We start from the raw sequence: 21,036 nt of genomic DNA, 5'->3' as shown, positions 1-21,036 counted from the left end.
CCAATCCAACCTCATTTTGCCATGCAGGAATATCCAATGAAAACAACCGACAGGTGTCCATCCAGCCTCTGTTTAAAAACCTCAAGAGAAGGAGACTCCACCAGACTCCCAAGTCAGCATATTCTACTGTTGCACAGTTATTACCATCAGGAAGTTCTTCCTAATGTTTAGGTGTAACATTTTATCTGCTATTTGAATCCATCACTTCGTGTTCTGTTCTCTAAAGCAACAGAAAACAAGCTTGCCACCTCATCAAGATGACATCCTTTCAAATATTTAAACATGGCTATCATGTGCCTTCGCAACCTCCTTTTCTCTGCCCCAAACATACCCCTCATCTGTTCCTTATAAGGTTTGATTTCCAAACCATTGGTCATTTTGGTCACCATTCTCTGGACACGTTCCAGGGTTGTCCTTCATTTAATGTCTTGATTTGATAAATAGGTTTCCCCCTCTTACTGTCTCTGGCTTGCAATCTTAGTGCAAGCAGAAACATTTTGAGTGACATAACAAAGGGATGGCTACTGAGAAGATGTGCCTAGCAACCAGCAGGCAAAGCCTCATAAAGGATGCTTGGCAAAGGTCAAGCTTTTCTGTAGTCTGTGGTCAGTCTGTCCACAAGTCAGAAACAGCTGGTTTGAAGCATTACTTAAGAAGACTTTTTTTTAAAGAGTGCATACAATGACCATATATGAAAGGGTAAGACTAGAATAAGCTTGGAAGTATATTATTCCAATACTCTTGAACTTTGTGTTGTCAAAGGTTTTCATGGCCAGAATCACTGGGATGCCGTGAGTTTTTCGGGCTGTATGTTCCAGAAGTATTCTTTCCTGATGTTTTGCCCACATCTATGGCAGGCATGTGAGTTCTGTTGGAAACTAGGAAAGTGGGGTTTATATATCTATGGAAGGTCCAGGGTGGGAGAAAGAATTCTTGTCTGTTGGAGGCTAGTGTGAATGTTGGGAGTTGTTTCAACAGTTTGAACAGAAAGGAGGAAACCATGATGAAGAACAAAATTTGGCTACCAATATTTAAAAGAAAACTCTAACTTCATAGAATCATAGAATCATGGAATAGTAGAGTTGGAAGAGACCTCATGGGCCATCCAGTCCAACCCCCTGCTTCAGGACAGTAAATAAAAAACAACACTCTGAAACAGGGGAATTCCAGACATGAATCCATCAGAGCCAGCTAACACCTCCCAACAAAGTATTCCACCAGGCAGGAAGCAGCCAAGCTTTGAAGGTGCAAGACTTTTCAATGCTAATCAAGGTGATTAATTGAAACCTTCACACTCGCTTCCAACAGACAAGAGTTCTTTCTCCCATCCTAGACCTTGCACAGGTATATAAACCTCACCTGACTAGTTTCCAACAGACCTCACAACCTCTCAGGATGCCTGCCATAGATGTGGCAAAATGTCAGGAGATAATGCTTCTGGAACATGGCCACACAGCCCAGAAAACTCACAGCAACACAGTCTTGAACCCATTCTTCAACTCGGACCCAATCTGAAATGGGATGCTTCTATTGTTATTTATTTAATTGCCACATTTTTGGTCCTAACGCACTGGCACACATGAAGCAGAACATAATACAAGGAGAATAGTTAAAAAGCAGAAAGGTGTGTAAGAATAGTAGCATCTGCATCCCAATGTTTCCTAGAAAAGTCACAGAGATGTAACTGGTAAGTAATGAAGCCTGATATGCTTCCTTTAGGAAAAGAGTAACCTGGGGTACTAATAAAGCCCTGCCTTTCATGCCTACTTACCTCACTTATGAAGACTCATTCTTTTCCGGTCGTCTTTCTCACCCTCTCCCTGCTTATGTCTCTTTCTTTTAGATAGATGATCAGCAAAGAGCCTGCATTTTATTTTAGCTCTTTTCTGCATTTCCCTGGGCAGGTTCTCACAAGATAAAATAGAAACATACTTTTTTAGCAGCTTCCCACGGGAAAAATGTAAGCAGGTGCAGCTTACTGAAGAAAAAAATAACACCATTCCATCTCCCACAATTTAGAATGGTGTAGTTGCTATTGCTACCCTCTAGCAATTTCTTCCATTGTAGATCTAGTAAACAGTATTCTTTCCTTACTGCTGGCATGGCCAATTCGGCTAGAAGGAAACGGGAGGGAGGCTTTATCTTAGATTGTAACTTCTCAGGCTTTGAGAAAAGAGTGCCAGACTAGATTTATTTATTGTGTCGGAGGTGAATTGAGGATACAGTTATAACGTATTTAAAAACACAAAGTTAAAAACTTGGCATTATACTAGATTTCCTTTGACCAGAAGCTGGCCACTTGGAGTGCCTCTGGTGTCAGTGTAAGAAGGTCCTCCATTGCGCATGTGGCAGGGCTCTGGTTCCACTGTAGTAAGTGGTCTGTGGTTTGCTCTTCTCCACACTCACATGGTGTGGACTCCTCTTTGTAGCCCCATTTCCTGAGATTGGCTCTGCATCTCATGGTGTCAGAATACAGTCTGTTCAGCGCCTTCCAAGTCGCCCAGTCTTCTGTGTGCCCAGATAAGACAGAGCTTTGCTATAACTTAGAGAGGGTAAGCCATGTATTTTTTCCTAAGCAAAACTCCTCTATTTGCAAGCTTAACAGACAACTATTTGAAAGTGGGTTGCTGTGAGTTTTCCAGACTGTATGGCCATGTTCCAGAAGCATTCTCTCCTGACATTTCAACCAAATCTATGGCAAGCATCTTCAGAGGATGTGAGGTCTGTTGGAAACTAGGCAAGTGGGGTTTATATATCTGTGGAATGTCCAGGATGGGAGAAGTGTGAATGGTGCAATCGGCCATCTAAATTAGCTTTGAATAGCTTTGAAGGCAGCTTCCTTCCTGGCGGAATCCTTTGTTGGGAGGTGTTAGCTGGCCCCGATTGTTTTCTGTCTGGAATTCCCCTTTTTTCTGATTGTTGTTCTTTATTTACTGTCATGATTCATCTTTTCCTCCTTTCTGTTGAAATTGTCCACATGCTTGTGGATTTCAATGGATTCTCTGTGTAGTCTGACATAGTGGTTGTTAGAGTGGTCCAGCATTTCTGTGTTCTCAAATAATATGCTCTGTCCAGGTTGGTTCATCAATTGCTCTGCTCTACTAAGGCTGACTTCTCTGGTTGAGTTAGTCTGCAGTGCCTTTCATGTTCCTAGATTCATGTTAGGGCAATGCTGCGTTTGGTGGTCCCTATGTAGACTTGTCCACAGTTCTATGATATACGGTAGACTCCTGCAGAAGTGAGAGGATCCCTCTTGTCCTTTGCTGAACAAAGCATTTATTGGATTTCTTAGTAGGTCTCAGATAGTTTGTAGGTTGTGTTTCTTCATCAACTATTTGAAAGGCTGCCCAGTTCCAAGTTTCATTGAAATACACGAACTATAGGAAGTAGGAGGGACAATTTGACCTTTACTATCTACACGAATGAATCCAGACTAGTGCAGACGACAAAGGGATTAGTACTTCCCTTGTAAGAATGCTATGAAAAGTTTATTTTAAGTTACTTTATCTTTACGGTTAGGTATGGAGAGAGGTGCATACCTTATGTGCCAGAATAACATGGCTAGCTTAGTGTACTTTGTACCCTTATCGTGTTGTTTGCCTGAATCCTTGGTCTGTGGATGGGAGAGTCTTCTTGTGATTGCGTCTGTAGGAAAACATTAGGGATCAGAAATGGCCTTGCTAAACCAGACAAGGATCTGTTTGTTCCAAGCAATGGGCTGTGAGGTTTCCCAGGGAAGCTCAGAAACAGATGACAAGTCCTTTCCCTCCCTTACCACACTGTTACAATGCTATGATTCCATTTTAGCTGCCATGGCTGCGTCCTATGGAATCCTAACATCTAAGAGCTTTTAAAGAGCTTTTTATCTTTTAAAATTGCATTTCATTATTTTCATCAGATGTGAATTGTTTGAATACTGTAAATAGTTTGACTCTATTTTTATATTTGCGTTTAACATGTTTTTAATTATTTTCAATTATGAGCCACCAAGTCTCAATTTGGGGGAAAGTCGAAGTATGTACACATGCATATTTGTTTGTATTTATCACAAAGGCAGTTGCTAGGTGAAGTGCCCGCTGCGATATCACTGGGAGAGAAAGGCGATGTATATGAGGAAATGGGAGTAAGGAAAGAAAGAAACAGAAAAAGAAGGGAAAGGAAGGGAAAGGGGAAGAAAAAGGAGGGAAGAAAGGAAGGAATTCCTGTCTGGAATTTCCCTGTTTTCTGAATGTTGTTCTGTATTTACTGTCCTGATTTTAGAATTATTTAAAACTGGTAGCCAGATTTTGTTCAGGGTTGTTGTATGTTTTCTGGGCTGTATGGCCATGTTCTAGAAGTATTCTCTCCTGACGTTTCGCCCACATCTATGGCAGGCATCCTCAGAGGTTGCCTGCCATAGACGTGGGCGAAACGTCAGGAGAGAATACTTCTAGAACATGGCTATACAGCCCGGAAAACATACAACAACCCTGTGATCCCAGCCATGAAAGCCTTCGACAACACAGATTTTGTTCATTTTCCAGAGAGGAAACAATCAGGGCCAGCTAACATCTCCCAACAAGGGATTCCCCCAGGCAGGAAGCAGCTAGGCTTTGAAGCTGCAAGACCATTGAATACTAATCGAGGTAGCCAATTGCAACATTCACACTTGCCTCAAACAGACAAGAGTTCTTTCTCCCACCCTGGATATTCCACAGATATATAAACCCCACTTGTCTAGTTTCCAACAGACCTCACAACCTATGAGGATTTCTTTTTCATATCAGGGGTGACTTGAAAAACTGCAAGGCACTTCTGATGTGAGAGAATTGGCTGTCTGCAAAAACGTTGCCCAGAGGACGCCTGGATGTTTTGATGTTTTTACCATCCTTGTGGAGAGGCTTCTTTCATGTCCCCGCATGGAGCTGGAGCTGATAAGTGTTGGGAAAGTGTTGGAAGTAATGTGGGTTTGTTTGTTGACCTCGTTCGTTTTTTTTTTTCTTCTTTTATCTCCTTCTCTCTTTTTTAATGTATTCCCAATACTCAATAAAAAACTAAGCAAAAAAAAAAAAAGTTTGGAAGTATAGCTTATGCTTACATTCCCAAGCAGAAAAGGCACAAGTTGACTGTAGATCTGAACAAACTATTTTAGTTGGTTATGCACCTGCAAATAAAGGCTATAGAGTCATGAACTTAATGACTGGTGAAGTATCTACACGACATGTAGTGCATTTTGATGAACAGAGCAAAGTCAATCTAAAAGGAACTGTGCTAGATTTTTCAGATGAAGAAGAGAATACTACTTTACAGCTTACAGAGTCCATTGATGATGTACCAACAATTTCTTCAATTGACACACTGGAAATGTCACCGGAGTTCATCCAGAGAGGCAAGGAACGCACCACAGACGCTAGAGGCAGTACACAAACAGGAGGGCCAGAAGATGATGCTGGTGAGTTGTGTCCTGGAGTAGATGGATCTGCGGAGGTAGGTTGTCTTCCAGAACAAACTCACAGGTATTCATTGCGTCCTAACAGAGGTGTACCACCCTCGAGATTGTCTTACCTTGCAGAGTCAAAATTATCCAGTGAACCGTCTACTATAGAAGAAATTGAGATGCTACCTGCCACAGAAGCTGAACAGTGGAGGAAAGCAGCACAAGAAGAGATTGATGCTCTACACAAGAATGGAACTTGGACACTAACTGAACTTCCACCTGGTAAGAAGCCAATTGGATGCAGATGGGTATTCACATTAAAGAGAGATGCAGAAGGAAGGATTGAGCGCTACAAAGCGAGACTAGTTGCTCAAGGATTTTCTCAGAAGTATGGTGTGGATTATGATGAAACTTTTGCACCTGTTGTGAAACACAGCACCATAAGACTACTTCTAAGCATTGCAGCTTCAAAGAAGATGACTGTACAACATCTAGATGTTAAGACTGCATTCCTGCATGGAAAGATTACGGAAAGTCTATTTATGAGACAACCACCTGGTTTTGAGGACAAGAGAAGACCTTGTTTGTAAACTTCACAAGGGTTTATATGGACTTCATCAATCAGCAAAAGCCTGGAATGACAAATTAGATGAAATGCTGAAGCAATTGGGATTCAAGCAAGGAGAAGCAGATCAGTGTTTGTACACTAGAACCAAGAATGGACATTGTACTTTTATTCTGACCTATGTAGATGATCTTATTGTATCAACTGAATCAGATGGTGATTACACCGAGGTTGTACAACATTTGAGCAAACAAGTTGAATTGAAAGAACTTGGAGATGCTACGTACTATCTTGGAATACAAATCAAGAGAGAGGAAGATGGATCTTTTCTCTTGAGTCAGAAGCAAAAGATTATAGATTTGCTGGAAGTTACTGGACTTCAAGACGCAAAAACAGTAGCTACACCAATGACTACAGATTTCTTGAGAAACAATGAAGAAAGTGAACTTTTGCCAAACAACAACCAGTATAGAACTGCTATAGGAAAGCTCCTATATTTAGCTACCAGTACCAGACCGGATATATCGTCTGCTGTTGGAATTCTAAGCAGAAAGGTCAGTGCACCTACTCAGAGAGATTGGATAGCTGTCAAGAGAGTTGTAAGATACCTGAAAGGAACAATGGACTTACAATTGAAGTTACCAGTAAGTGACAAACCGAGATTGATTTGTTACTCAGATGCTGACTGGGCTAGTGATTCTTCAGATTGTCAATCAACTAGCGGATATCTCTTTATGTACGGAAATGGTCCTATTGCTTGGGCCAGCCGGAAGCAAGAATTAGTGGCTAAATCCACTACTGAAGCAGAATACATAGCCATTTCCCTAGCATCAGATGAACTTTTGTGGCTTCATCAACTTCTGACTGACTTTGGAATTGATGAGCAGAAGCCTATTCAAGTGTTTGAGGACAACCAAAGTTGTATCAAGTTTGCCAAGTCTGAGAAGATGATGATGCGTACAAAGCATATTGGGATAAGGTACCATACTGTACGCAAACTTTCTCAAGATGGAATGGTTGAACTGACATACTGTCCAACAAAGGAGATGGTGGCGGACATTTTGACTAAACCGTTACCTAGAGATGGTTTCCAAGACCTCCGTGTCAAGATGGGACTAATTGTTTAAAATGCATGACAGATTGAGGAGGGCTGTTGGGTTATCTAAGCAATCATGCATGCATTTTCAATGTGGGATGGTTTATGTAGTTAGTTATGTCTGTTGCTTAGTAACCTGAACAGAGCTGCATTCCAGAGTTGATGACACCATTTAAGGGTTTTGCATATGAAATGGGAAATGGGTGTATCCTTTCTGGGGACACACAGGAAGTGATGTACAGATACCTCTTCCTGTCTCTTCCTCTTCGGTCCTGACCATGCCATGCTGATGTTCCTGTCTGTTAAGAGATATGTAGTTTCCTGAACTGTTTTTCTTTGGAACTAAGATGTTTTTGCCTGTATAACCATCATCATGCAAGATTGTGAGTAAACATATTTTTGCTATTTTATTTGATGTCTCTGATGCTTATTTTATGCGCATGACCTTTTAAAGGGAAAGGGAGGCTGGATATTTTGTCTTATTGTTTATTTACTTTTTACCTCTGCTCACATAAACCCCTAGTCTTCTGCGTTTTTACTGCTCTGCACGAATGTTTAACCATATTGGAATCATAATCTTAACAGGTTATGAAAATATATTCCTATTAATAAGGGAGCTCATCCGTGTTCTCCCCTGAGTTGGATTCAAACTGGCAACCTTCAGGTCAGCAACCCAGCCTTCAAGTCATCAGTCCTGCCGGCAAAAGGGTTTAACCCACTGCACCACTGGGGGCATGGATGTGGGTGAAATGTCAGGAGAGAATGCTTCTGGAACATGGCCAAACAGCCCAGAAAACCCACAGCAACCTAGTGATTCTGGCCATGAAAGCCTTCGACAACAGAGTTGCCACTGTTGCCATAGAGATATTTTGAGATAGGTCTTCTCAAAGCTGGAGAAGGGAGGAAGCAGGTAGGCAAGTGCTGGATATATACTCTTTGATGAAACATGCAGAGCAGTGGTTCTCAACCTGTGGGTCCCCAGATGTTTTGGCCTTCAACTCCCAGAAACCCTAACAGCTGGTAAACTGGCTGGGATTTCTGGGAATTGTAGGCCAAAACACCTGGGGTCCCACAGGTTGAGAACCTCGGCTTTACAGGTATAAGCATAATCATAATATGCCATGGGGAGGGCTTTTACAATCTCCCGTCAGTGAGCCCCTTTGGAGCCTCAATGAAGCCTAGGATTCCATAGGAGGCAGCCATGGCATTTAAAGTGGAATCATAGTGCCATAACTGTGTAATGTGACAGGGCCCTGAAACGACTTCAGTATTTCTTCACATTACATCAGATACTCTAGATTGGGAAATGTCAATCTGGGATGTTGTGTATGATAGCCCGAAATGTCTATTGGTTTGTTGCCACTGCCACATACATCCTTAGGTAATAAATCTGCAAAGTAAATTTTTCCTAGAGTGAAGGAGCATTTCCTTTTATTTGTCATGCCTTGGACATGTTTCATAGTTCTCCCCAGCCAAATGTTGGCTGAAAGTACCGTGGGAAGTGCACAACTTGGTCATTGCCCGTGTGGGTTGATTCCAATACAGCTTTGCAGCCGTAGACATATTTATTGAGAGCATAAACCTCACTGAGCTCAGCGCAACATAATCTAAGATAAAATACCTAGCCTTCGGAGACACATTCCTACAGACAAAAAGACCCTTCATTGAGATCCTATGAATGATCACTGTTCTATGGAGCCTATATGTCCAGTTCTGGAATTAGATGTAAACATTTTGGTTATCCATAAAAATAAACACAGCAAAAATGCCTCTCTCCCTCCTCTTCTCAAATTGCAGTTTCTGAGCTCTGTTGCCCTTTGTAAGAGAGTGTAAAATAGTTGAAGCATTCAATTCTCCACTGAAAAGCATGGGGTGGAGAAGCCAGAATGCTAAAAACTGAATGAAATTATCCTGTGTATTAGTAAGTTACATGAATGTCAGTATGAGGGTTAAAACCAATGTTGTTTTCTTTTAAAAGCTATTTGCAAACAGCATCTCTGCTCTCTTCTGGCACAGAGTATTAGTAGGGGTTTGTCCCCCCTTGATACATTCCCCAGACTCTTCCAAACCATTATAGATTGGACTTGTTTTCTTTTCTGAGTGCGAGGGAATATGATTCTCTTGAGGCATAGGATGGGGATGGGGGTGATTTGCAGATTTTTGGCTAAAACCAGCTGTCCTGGCATTTTGCCACCTTGCTCTTGAGAATAAAGTCCAGAAATCCAGCAAGAAGGAAGGGGAAGGGGGTGGGACGGGGGAAACTTACAAAACTCAACTCTTCCCTTTTGCAGCAGAACAGACCTCTTTGGAGTCTGGCTCCATCACATTCTCGCTCACATTGCCGGGTTTCAAAATCGTGACATAGCAAGGTAAGAGCTGTGCATACAAAAGGGATCCTTTTTGGGGTGGGAGGATAGTCATGGAATGAACGTGCCTTCTTCAATCCACCTTTTGGCTAAACAGTAGAGAGCCTTGCAGTCTATAACAACCGAGACATAAAGCAAGACCTGGTAAGATATGACAACTACACTGTCTACATGCGTTTCTTCTTCCCAGTAGATTTGGCTACTTTATATGTTTCCATGTTTGTCTTGGGTGAAAAATTAAGAAGGCCTTAAGACTGGCCCAAGATATTGTGCTGCCTGAGGTAAAGGGACAAGATGGCCCTGACTCAAGACCTGGCTCTTTACTAGAGCTTTTAATCTATGTTAATTTTATCAATATTTGTATGTATATATTTTTATCCTTTACAATTTTATCTTGTAAATCGCCTAGAGCATCGTGGATGGAGGGCGATTAATAAGTAATTAAATGATGATGATGATGATGATCCCAATCCACTTCTAGAGTCCGACGGGACAGGGAGTTGTGATGGGACAAATGTTGCATGGTGCACTTGAAGACAGCAACCAAGTAGGTAGAGCTGAGCACAAATGGGGATGTGCTGTGATTTTGAAGCTGCAAGGCTTTCATGGCTGGGATCACTGGATTGCTGTGAGATTTACGGGCTGTATGGCCACGATCCAGAAGCATTATTTCCTGACGTTTCACCCACATCTATGGCAGGCATCCTCAGAGGTAGTGGGGTATATTGGAAACTAGGCAAGTGAAGTTTATATATCTGTGGAAGGTCCAGGGTGGGAGAAAGAACTCAAGTATAAATGTTGCAATTAATCATCTTGATTAGCAATGAAAAGCCTTGCAGCTTCAAAGCCTGGCAAATTTCTGCCTGGGGGAATCCTTTGTTGGGAGGTGTAAGCTGGCCCTGATTGATTCATGCCTGGAATTCCCATTTTCAGAGTGTTGTTCTTTATTTACTCTCCTGATTTTAGAGTATACTGCAGTGGTTCTCAATCTGTGGGTCCCCAGATGTTTTGGGCTACAACTCCCAGAAATCCTAATAGCTGGTAAACTGGCTAAGATTTCTGGGAGTTGTATGCCAGAACATCTGGGGACCCACAGGTTGAGAACCACTGGTCAACTGTATACCATGCAGGACAAGTCTGCATAGAAACCACCAAACGCAGCATTGCCCAAACACAAATCAAGCAACATGAAAGGCACTGCAGACTAACTCAAACAGAGAAGTCAGCCATAGCAGAGCATGTGATGAACCAACCTGGACACAGTATATTATTTTAGAACACAGAAATACTGGACCACGCTAACAACCACAATGTCAGACTGTACAGAGAAGCCATTGAAATCCACAAGCATGTGGACAATTGCAATAGAAAGGAGGAAACCATGAAGATGAACAAAATCTGGCTACCAGCATTTAAAAAAAAAACCCTAAAAAATCAGGACACACAGCCCGGAAAACTCACAGCAACACAAACGTGGATGTTTTAAATTCTCTCCATTTAGGGCAAGGTGGGGGAGCAAACTGGGGGTTCACTTCTCAAAGGGGAAAGGAAATTCCCCAACAGTTTCTTGTATGGGAGTAACATATGATTAGCAATGGCTCTACCATTGCTTCCTTTCCCCCCACCACTAGCCCTAATCTCTATGTGACAACAGCAGTTGACTCCATTGGCCTCTTGGACCCATCCTTCCTAATTCTGTAAAGTGGTATTTTATGTAGTGAGTGGATTATTCTCTGTAATCTGCCTCAAGCTATGAGGAGAGGCGAGTAAGAAATAATACAGTAGAGTCTCACTTATCCAACATTCGCTTATCCAAAGTTCTGGATTATCCAACGCATTTTTGTAGTCAATGTTTTCAATATATCATGATATTTTGGTGCAAAATTCATAAATACAGTAATTACTATGTAGCATTACTGCATATTGAACTACCTTTTCTGCCAAATTTGTTGTATAACATGATGTTTTGGTGCTTAAGTTGTAAAATCATAACCTAATTTGATGTTTAATAGGCTTCTCCTTAATCTCTTCTTATTATCCAACATATTCGCTTATCCAACGTTCTGCCGGCCCGTTTATGTTGGATAAGTGAGACTCTACTGTAATAATAATAATAATAATAATAATAATAATAATAATAATAATCAAATATGAGGAAATTTTGTGTCAATTTTAGTTAATTCAGGGGGTGTAAATCTTTCTGTCTACTACTGCTCAGTGTTGGCTGCCTTGCGATGCCAAACCCACCATGTATTCTGTGACTAGAGGTACATCTAGACTGTAGAATTAATGCAGTTTGACATCACTTTACCTAATAGGGACTCAGGAGTAGTTATTTGGCGAGGCACTGCGGTGGCACAGTGGGTTAAACCCTTGTGAACTGCTGTCCTGAAGGTTGCCAGTTCGAATCCGCAGGATGGGGTGAACTTCCGTCTGTCAGCTCTAGCTTGCGGTAACATGAAAGAAACCTCCCAATAGCACATCCAGGTGTCCCCTGGGCAACATCTCTGTAGACAGTCAATTCTCACACCAGAAGTGATTTGCAGTATGTTCTCAAGTTGCTTCTGACACAATAAAAAACCCTCTTTAGCACAGAAGGCTAAAGACCTTGTAAACCTACAACTCCCAAGGTTCAATAGATCCATGGCAGTTAAAGTAATGTCGAACTGCATTCATTCCACAATATAGGTAAAGGGGAAGGTTTTCCCCTGACATTAAGTGTAGTCTTGTCCGACTCTGGGGGCTGGTGCTCATCTCCATTTCTAAGCCAAAGAGCCGGTGTTGTCCACAATACAGACGCACCAAAAAGGCGTTCTGGTTCGACCTGTTGTGGTATTTTCACACCAGCAGATGGAGCCATGAAGTCACGCAGCCCTTATTGTGGTTCCAGGTCTAGCAGGGAGTTTGGGGCCCAGTGGCAAAACAGGGGCACCGGCTTCCCTCTCCCTTCCTGGCTTCCCACTGTCCATCTAGAAGTATAGAAGCAATAGTGTGAAGGGATGTGTGTGTATGTGTGTGCTGGCTGGCTATACAAGTACATTCAGATACATGTCCAAGGATTGGGAAATGGTGACACATGGTAAAAATTAAAAGACATCCTCTTTTCTGGCTTCCAAACCTGGGATGCGAGATTTGGCTTGCCCATCCAGGCTGATGTTTTTGTAGTGCCGAGGAAGCTAAATCCCACACCCGGGGATCTGAAAACAGGAACGCCACTTGAAGAGAGTCTCTGTTCCTCGATTTCTTCTGGGCCTACATTTGTTCACATGCCCCTTATTTATCCTTTCCCCCTTTCCTTCCTCCCACAAAGCCCTTCCAGTATCTTGCCACTGCCTTACAAATAGCGTGCTTAAGTCAGGTTATTTTTAACCTTCGGATGTGTCTATTTTTATCGCTGCTCCCTTTTGGTGCCAGGGGCTCTTTTGGCTGGGTAGCGCTGATCCGGAGCAGAGCACTGCAAATAGGTGGTAGAGTAACGTCCTAAATGTTGGCTTGCCCCTGTTTTCCCAGTCCAACTGTTTCGTGTGGACAGGGATGGGGGAGGATCTCAGTGGATGCTTTTTTGGAAAGGGGAACACTCATGTCTTTCACCCTCCCTCTTTCTCTCGCTGCTTCTGGCTTTCCTTTGGGGAGGGTGTGTGTGTGCCAGTTCTTGTGCTTTCCCCATATTTGGCAATTTCTCTTTAGGTTGGTGCTTAAGTCTTATACTGACCACATCAACTAAGTCTGCTGGTCAAGATTTTCTCCAGCAACCAAGCTGGATGGATGGGCAACTACAGGGTGGCAGTAGTTTCTCCAAGCATCTTCACTTTAATGTGCTAGTGTGCCACTCAAGCTGGCCTCTCTCTCTCTGCCTCTTACTCCATTCTGTCCTTTTGGCAAACCTGTCTATCTGTGTAAAAAAGCTAGGCATTTGAGGTTTGAGTATTGGACTGGGACATAGTGGGGAGTAGTGGGGAGAGACACAATTCACATCCAGACTCAGCCATGGAAAATCACTTAATGACTTTGAGCAATTCACACTTTCTCAGCCTTAGAGGGAAGCAATGACAAAGCTGCTCAAAGGGTTTAACCCATTGCGGTGGCACAATGGTTTAAACCCTTGTGCTCTTGAACTGCTGACCTGAAGGTTGGCTGAATTGCTCACCTGAAGGTTGGCAGTTTTAATCCGCAAGACAGGGTGAGCTCCCGTCTGTCAGCCCTAGTTCCTGCCAACCTAGCAGTTCAAAAACATGCAAGTGTGAATAAATAGGCACTGCTTCGGAAGGAAAAAGGCAAAGTGACGCTCTAAAAAATCTTGCCGGCCACTCAACCTGGAGGTGACAACACAGGCTCCTCAGCTTGAAAATGGGGAAAAGCAACTTCCAGAGCCAGAGATAAGAAGCTGGAAATGAAAGGAGAACTCTTGCCTTTGTGTTTGTGTGTCTCATGTGATTGTAGCCCCCGGTGGCGCAGTGGGTTAAACCCTTATGCTGGCAGGACTGATGATTTGAAGGTTGGGTTACTGACCTGAAGGTTGCCGGTTTGAATCCAACCTGGGGAGAGTGCTGATGAGCTTCCTCATCAGCTCCAGCTCCATGCGGGGACGTGAGAAGGCTCCCACAAGGATGGTAAAAACATCAAAAACATCCGGATGTCCCCTGGGCAACGTCCTTGCAGATGGCCAATTCTTTCACACCAGAAGCGACAAGCTGCTCCTGACATGGAAAAAAGTGATTGACATGGAAAAAAGACATGGAATGTTTGCCTATGTATGTAGGCAAATCCACTCTGATTCTCCTAGAGGAGAAGGGTGGAATATAAATAAAGTGTATTATTATTATTACCAAATGTTGTTAGGAGCCTCTGGTGGCCTAGGGGATAAAAGCCTCGTGACTTGAAGGTTGAGTTGCTGACCTGAAAGCTGCCAGGTTCGAATCCCACCCGGGGACAGTGTGGATGAGCTCCCTCTATGCTCCCTCCTGGCCAAAGATAACATCTCTCTAGGGATTTCTAAGTCTCCTAGCATAACTCTATGGTCAACCTCTGCTGGAATTTGAATACAGAATTGCAATGGAGGACCTAGAGATTCCTAGAGAAGTAAGTTTTCTCTCTAGAAATCACTAGGTCCTGAAGGAAGTTGACTAGAGTCACACTGGAGTCCACATGTGAGTGTGGAGAAGAGCAAACCACAGACCACTTACTACAATGTAACCTGAGCCCTGCCACATGCACAATGGAGGACCTTCTCACAGTGATACCAGAGGCACTCCAAGTGGCCAGCTTCTGATCAAAAGAAATCTAGCAAAATGCCAAGTTTTTAACTTTGTTTGTGTTTTGAAATACAGTATAACTGTATCCTCAATTTGTTTCTCACACGATAAATAAATATATGACTATGGCGAGCAGGGCGGCCAGGGTCAAAGATACTCTTTGTATGTGCAAAAACAGCATCAACTGAAGGAAATAAAATGTGTAAAACAGATTATGTTAAGAGAGAGAATTGCTAACCTGAGGAATTGCACTGGGCTGAGAATCTCAATATTCCTCACTACTTGCTATCCTACCCTGTTTCCCCTAAAATAAGACATCCCCAGAAAATAAGACCTAGTAGAGGTTTTGCTGAATTGCTAAATATAAGGCCTCCCCCGAAAGTAAGACCTAGCAAAGTTTTTGTTTGGAAGTATGCCTGCTGAACAGAACACCAGAGCATGCAGGATCGGTAAATGTACATACTATAAAGTGTTGTACATGGAAATATTGGTAGTAACAAGAAATTCTTGATAGGATTCACAGTTTGTCTGGTTATGCTGGTTTATGATGACAACTACTGTACAGTATATAATAAATGTTCATTTTTTTGTTCAACAATAAATGTAAATTATTCTTCATGGAAAAATAAGACATCCCCTGAAAATAAGACCTAGAGCATCTTTGGGAGCAAAAATTAATATAAGACACTGTCTTATTTTCAGGGAAACATGGTATATGCAGAACCATCAACTTAGTGGTCAAGCTCAGATATAAATCCAGAACTACCTCATCAGCATCCAATACTGGATCCAGCTCAGAGAAGAGAGAAAAAGAAGCGCAATCTTGTCACCTCCATCATGTACGCAGTATTTGTTATAGTGAATTGAGTTCCAGAAAGAATTCCATTTAGGAAAAATAATGTGAGCCTCCACAAGTCACTAACTAAATTCTAGGAGCTGTCTTCCAAAAAGGCCTCTTCTTCCAAGCTTTATGAGACTACATCTCACTCTCTTAGGTCCCCTGGGAAGACTTTACATAGTTTGGCCCTTCGTCTTTTACAGAAGATGGATTTGCACCCCCTCCCACATCTTTCAAACCTTTCTCGAGATGCCAGAAATATTCCTTGAATCTCTTTGAGGACTGTCCAGACAGCTGTTTGCAAAAGCACCTGCTTTCGCTACTGCCTGGCTGGCTGTTCCTCCCAGCTGCCTGGATAATCTCACTTCCCTTGTGCTCGGTTCAGGAGTTGAATCATGAATGAACAAGAGGAAAGAGTCAGCACAGCTAGAAGCACGTTGGACTGCCACAGATCCATTTCCTCTAGCAGGTTACCTGAGGACATTTGGAGGTGCAGAACTAAAGCAGGTTTCCCCACTGAGCCAGAGAATCAATTATCAGCAGGTCTGGGCACTTGGAGATGACTTCACATTTAAAGAAAGAGATGGAAGTGAGTGAGGGGCTGTGGTGTGAGATGTTAAAATGATGGAAAAAAAGCTTTTCTCTCTGGGGTGGCAAATCTGGCACAACAGCCCACTATGAGACGTCTGAGAGCTAACGTGTTACCACTAGCCCAGCAAACCATGAGTCTGAATGAGCCGAGATACAAAACATATGTACATTTTGAGATGTGTGTGTACGCACATACACACAGGTATATGTATATGTATATATGTATGTGTGTGTGTGTGTGTGTGTATAAGTGATGGAATCGCGGCACCGAGCAAAACAACTAAACTATGGGGGCCCCAACCTTGAAATTGGACAACACAACCCATCATCCACGCCTCTAGGTTGATACAATAAAAAATCCCGTCAAAAACCTCCATGGGACCTTAAAACCTCAGCCTTCAGCCTGGCTGGAAGGCCCCATGGTGGTCGGAGGAGGAGGGGCCTCCACGCGGTTGGGCGTGGGTAAACATTCTCAGGCCGTGGCGGGACCCCAGCAGGCATGGAACAACCCCCCCCAAAGCGCCACCTCCTCCATGCGCCACAGACCGGAGCGAGCCCCCCCCCCCCGACCCACCTCAGTTTCCCGTGGCTGCGAGGCCCCAAGGTTTCTTTTCTTTTTTTGGGGGGGGGGATGTGGAGGCCTGCAGAGCCGAAGGCGGGGGGGGGCTTCCAGAAAGGCCCCCCCTCCCCATGAAGACCATCGCAGGCTCCTCCGTGCCCCGCAGGCCTCAGGGCAGCCCCGGCCACGAGAGAGCCGGAGCCTGAACCTTCCCCCCCCAAGATCCACCTCCGCCTCCCGCCAGGCCGGAGGGAGGCCGCAAGGACCAAGGTTTTGTTTCTTTTAACTCTTTTCTTTTGGAGATAAACGCCTCAAGGCTGGGAAGCGCCCTGGCCCCAAGGAGGGAGGCCCCCAGGCCCCAATGTTTGGGTTTAGTTTTTTTTTAGATGGAGGCCTCTAAATTCCAGAAAGGAAACAACTGGGCCAGCTAACATCTCCCAACAAAGGATTCCCCCAGGCAGGAAGCAACAATATAATCTCTAAAATCAGGACATTACATAAAGAACAACACTCTGAAAATGGGCATTCCAGAAAGGAAACAACTGGGCCAGCTAACATCTCCCAACAAAGGATTCCCCCAGGCAGGAAACAACCAGGCTTCCAAACAGCAAGGCTATTCAGTGCTGTTCAGCCTAACCAAGCAAGATTTCCCCTCCATAGTACACCCTCAGGGTTTCAAGCCATGAGGCTACTTCGTCTCATTCAGCCTACCCAAGAAAGGATGCCCCTATGTAGAAAGCAGTCAGTCTTTGAAACAGCGAGGCTATTCAATGCCATTCAAATTGGCTAAAAAACCATTTCCCTACAACGCAAGTACCCAGCCTTCCAAGCAGCAAACCTATTCCATTGTATTCCAGCTCACCAAACAAGGATTCACATAAGGAGAAAACACCCAGACTTTAAGACCGCAAGGCTATTCACTGCTATTTCAACTGGTCAACAAATGATTCCCATTTTGTTTGTACTAATTGGCTCTGCAGAGAGAGAAAATTAACCAGGGCTTAGAAAGAGTATGGCAGATTTTGGCACTGCCTTGCAGAAATGGAAACAAGTCACTTTTCTGAGAAAATGCTCACTAGCTAAATTCTATCTATATATATAAAAGGCTAATGGAATCGCGGCACCGAGCAAAGCAACAAAAGTAAAGGCCCCCCAACCTCCAAATTTGACAACACAACCCATCATCCACGCCTTAAGGTTGAAACAACACAAAATCACGTCACGCACCTCCACATGGACAAAACCCACAACGCACCATCGGGAGCCATGCCGGGAGGGAAAGAGAAAGCATAATGGCCGGCAGGGAAGAGGAAAGGCAGGCAATGGGAAAAAGCTGTCCCCTGGGTCCTAGCGCCCGCCCATCATCCGAATTATTTACAGTAGAGTCTCACTTATCCAAGCCTCGCTTATCCAAGTTTCTGGATTATCCAAGCCATTTTTGTAGTCAATGTTTTCAATATATCATGATATTTTGGTGCTAAATTCGTAAATACAGTAATTACAACATAACATTACTGCATATTGAACTACTTTTTCTACCAAATGTGTTGTCTAACATGATGTTTTGGTGCTTATCTCCACAATCTCCACCATAAAAATAATAATAGAATCCTACAGTCACACAGATAGGAGAGACCCCCAAAGGCCATCCAGTCCAACCCCTTCCTGCCATGGAGAACACAATCCAAACATTCCCAACAGATGGTCATATAGCCTCTTGATAATAATAATACTAATAACAATATCATGGAATCCTCATGTTTCCAGACAGCCCTAAGAATCATCCAGTACAACCTCCTTCTACCATGCAAGACCACACAATCCAAACACTCCTGACAGATGGCCATCCAATATCTCCACAATCTCCACCATAAAAATAATAATAGAATCCTACAGTCACACAGATAGGAGAGACCCCTAAAGCCCATCCAGTCCAACCCCTTCCTGCCATGGAGAACACAATCCAAACATTCCCAACAGATGGCCATACAGCCTCTTGATAATAACAATACTAATATCACGGAATCCTTATGTTTGCAGACAGCCCTAAGAATCATCCAGTACAACCTCCTTCTACCATGCAAGACCACACAATCCAAACACTCCTGACAGATAGCCATCCACCCACTATATAATAATAATGATGATAATAAAGATAATAATCATGATGATAACAGCAACAACAACAATAATAATAATCATAGAACTATACCATCCAATAATTTGAAGACACCCCTAACGGCCATCCGCCCCAACCCTTTCTACTATGCACCAAGACACAATCTAACCATTCACAACACTTGGACAACGTATGCATACTATACAATACTACACAGCGACAAAGACCCCCTCTACTCCCACCACTTTCACATTACACAAACAACCAAATACATACTAAACATAAAGACAACCATACAACAGACATTCAATACCACCACTAACTCAAATTTCTCACCAACACCACCAGACAACGCCACAGCAACGCGTGGCCAGGCACAGCTAGTATTACTATAAAGGTAAAGGTTTTCCCCTGACGTTAAGTCCAGTCATGTCTGACTCTGAGGATTGGTGCTCATCTCCATTTCTAAGCCGAAGAGCCAGCGTTGTCCGTAGACACCTCCAAGGTCATGTGGCCGGCATGACTGCATGGAGCGCCATTACCTTCCCGCCGGAGCGGTACCTATTAATCTACTCACATTTGCATGTTTTCGAACTGCTACGTTGGCAGGAGCTGGGGCTAACAGCAGGAGCTCATTCCGCTCCCGGGATTTGAACCTGGGACCTTTTGGTCTGCAAGTTCAGCAGCTCAGCGCTTTAACACACTGTGCCACCAGGCTAAGAATTAGTAATAAACTGGGATATTCAGCTAAACTTTACATCCAAAATAGGACTTGTGCAGTTCCTTGGATATTGTTGAGTTGAAGCTCCAAGTAGACCATCGTAAGCAGAGTCCATGGTGAAGAATGGCAGGTGCACTTCAACATTATCTGTACAGTTTCTATACCTGCTTCACAATAACATCAGAATCTTTTGTTATCATAATTATACACAGAGAAGCTGTTTTGCTAAAGAAGTACAGTAGAGTCTCACTTATCCAACGTAAACGGGCCGGCAGAACGTTGGATAAGCGAATATGTTGGATAATAAGGAGAGATTAAGAAAAAGCCTATTAAACATCAAAATAGGTTATGATTTTATAAATGAAGCACCAAAACATCATGTTATACAACAAATTTGACAGAAAAAGTAGTTCAATATGCAGTAATGCTATGTTGTAATTACTGTATTTATGAATTTAGCACCAAAATATCATGATATATTGAAAACATTGACTACAAAAATGCGTTGGATAATCCAGAATGTTGGATAAGCGAGTATTGGATAAGTGAGACTCTACTGTACATGAGTCTTGCTTCTGAGTAAATATGCCTTGAATCAGGCTGAAGACTAAATGGAACTTTCTACATTCTGCTGCTGTTGAAGTTCAGCCCATGATTGTGCCTGCTCCTAATGTCAATGAGGAAGTGCATCATAGGATTTCTGGGGCTGCGAACCAGCATGAGATTTTAAGTCCTGAAACTGAGCAGTCTGTGTCTCCAGCAGCTAGTGAAGGCCCAGATGCTGTTGAGAAGTCTTTCTCTAGAGAAGCAAGGTCAGAGGCTGAAATGAGTTCAGAGGATGAAATCCCAGATGGAGAGAATAATGAGCTGATAGATAGGAGACTTAAGTTTTTGTAAACTCCGGGCTGCTCAACAGATTCGGCAAAGGTCACAGCGCTTGTTAGAGAAAAAGCCATTATGAGGTAGTCAGGGAAGACGGCATGATTTCATGTCTATATTAGACCAGAGGGATTTTCCAGCAGTCTGGTCAATGTTAGTTACTGAGGCAACATCTCTTGCCAAGTCCTGGTCAAGCCTGCTAAGGGAATTCTAGTTCCATGTCTTTGTTCGTTCATGTTTCATGATACCAAGTTTGAAGGATTGTTCCTGGATTTTTCTATTAAATTTTATGCTGCCTTGTGTATTCTGGTTCTGTTGTATTCCTGTATTGGATTCCCTGTTGTTCTGGTGTTTTGAAACTACTCTTGCACCTTTAATTCTGTGGACTATTTAATACATTTAGACTTTGACATTTTTACTATTTTTGCTGAACTGCTTTTTATGTAATCGTCAATAAACTGCTTTGCTGATTTAACTTGGACTGTCGAGTGGTGGTTAAGTACAGAGGTGCTTCTTGTCCTGGAGTACAGCAATTGCTTTTGTCTACCTTCAAGTCATTTTTACTTATGGCAACTCCAAGGCAAACTTCTCATGATTTTTTTGGCAAGATTTGTCCAGAATGGGTTTGCCATTG

At 43.0% G+C, this 21,036-nt stretch overlaps 1 protein-coding gene across 2 annotated transcripts in view; it reads left to right on the top strand.

The window, feature by feature from the left end:
- Positions 1-9,353: 9,353 nt before the first annotated feature.
- arhgef25 (Rho guanine nucleotide exchange factor 25) overlaps positions 9,354-21,036 on the top strand; it is a 131,710-nt gene continuing 120,027 nt past the window's right edge. Inside the window, exons 1-2 of one of the 2 annotated variants that reach the window (XM_062971083.1) lie at positions 9,354-9,446; positions 9,925-9,990. In XM_062971083.1, the coding sequence (XP_062827153.1) occupies positions 9,949-9,990 (42 nt within the window). In that variant the 5' untranslated portion in view covers positions 9,354-9,446; positions 9,925-9,948. The remainder of the gene's footprint in view (positions 9,447-9,924; positions 9,991-21,036) is intronic. The other variant, XM_062971085.1, reaches the window with a different exon arrangement.

This window comes from Anolis carolinensis, chromosome 2 (genome assembly GCF_035594765.1).
Source record: "Anolis carolinensis isolate JA03-04 chromosome 2, rAnoCar3.1.pri, whole genome shotgun sequence".
NCBI classification, from domain to species: Eukaryota; Metazoa; Chordata; class Lepidosauria; order Squamata; family Dactyloidae; genus Anolis; species Anolis carolinensis.
The sequence above is the reverse complement of the archived record's forward strand: the minus strand, read 5'-3'. Positions and strand labels throughout refer to the sequence as shown.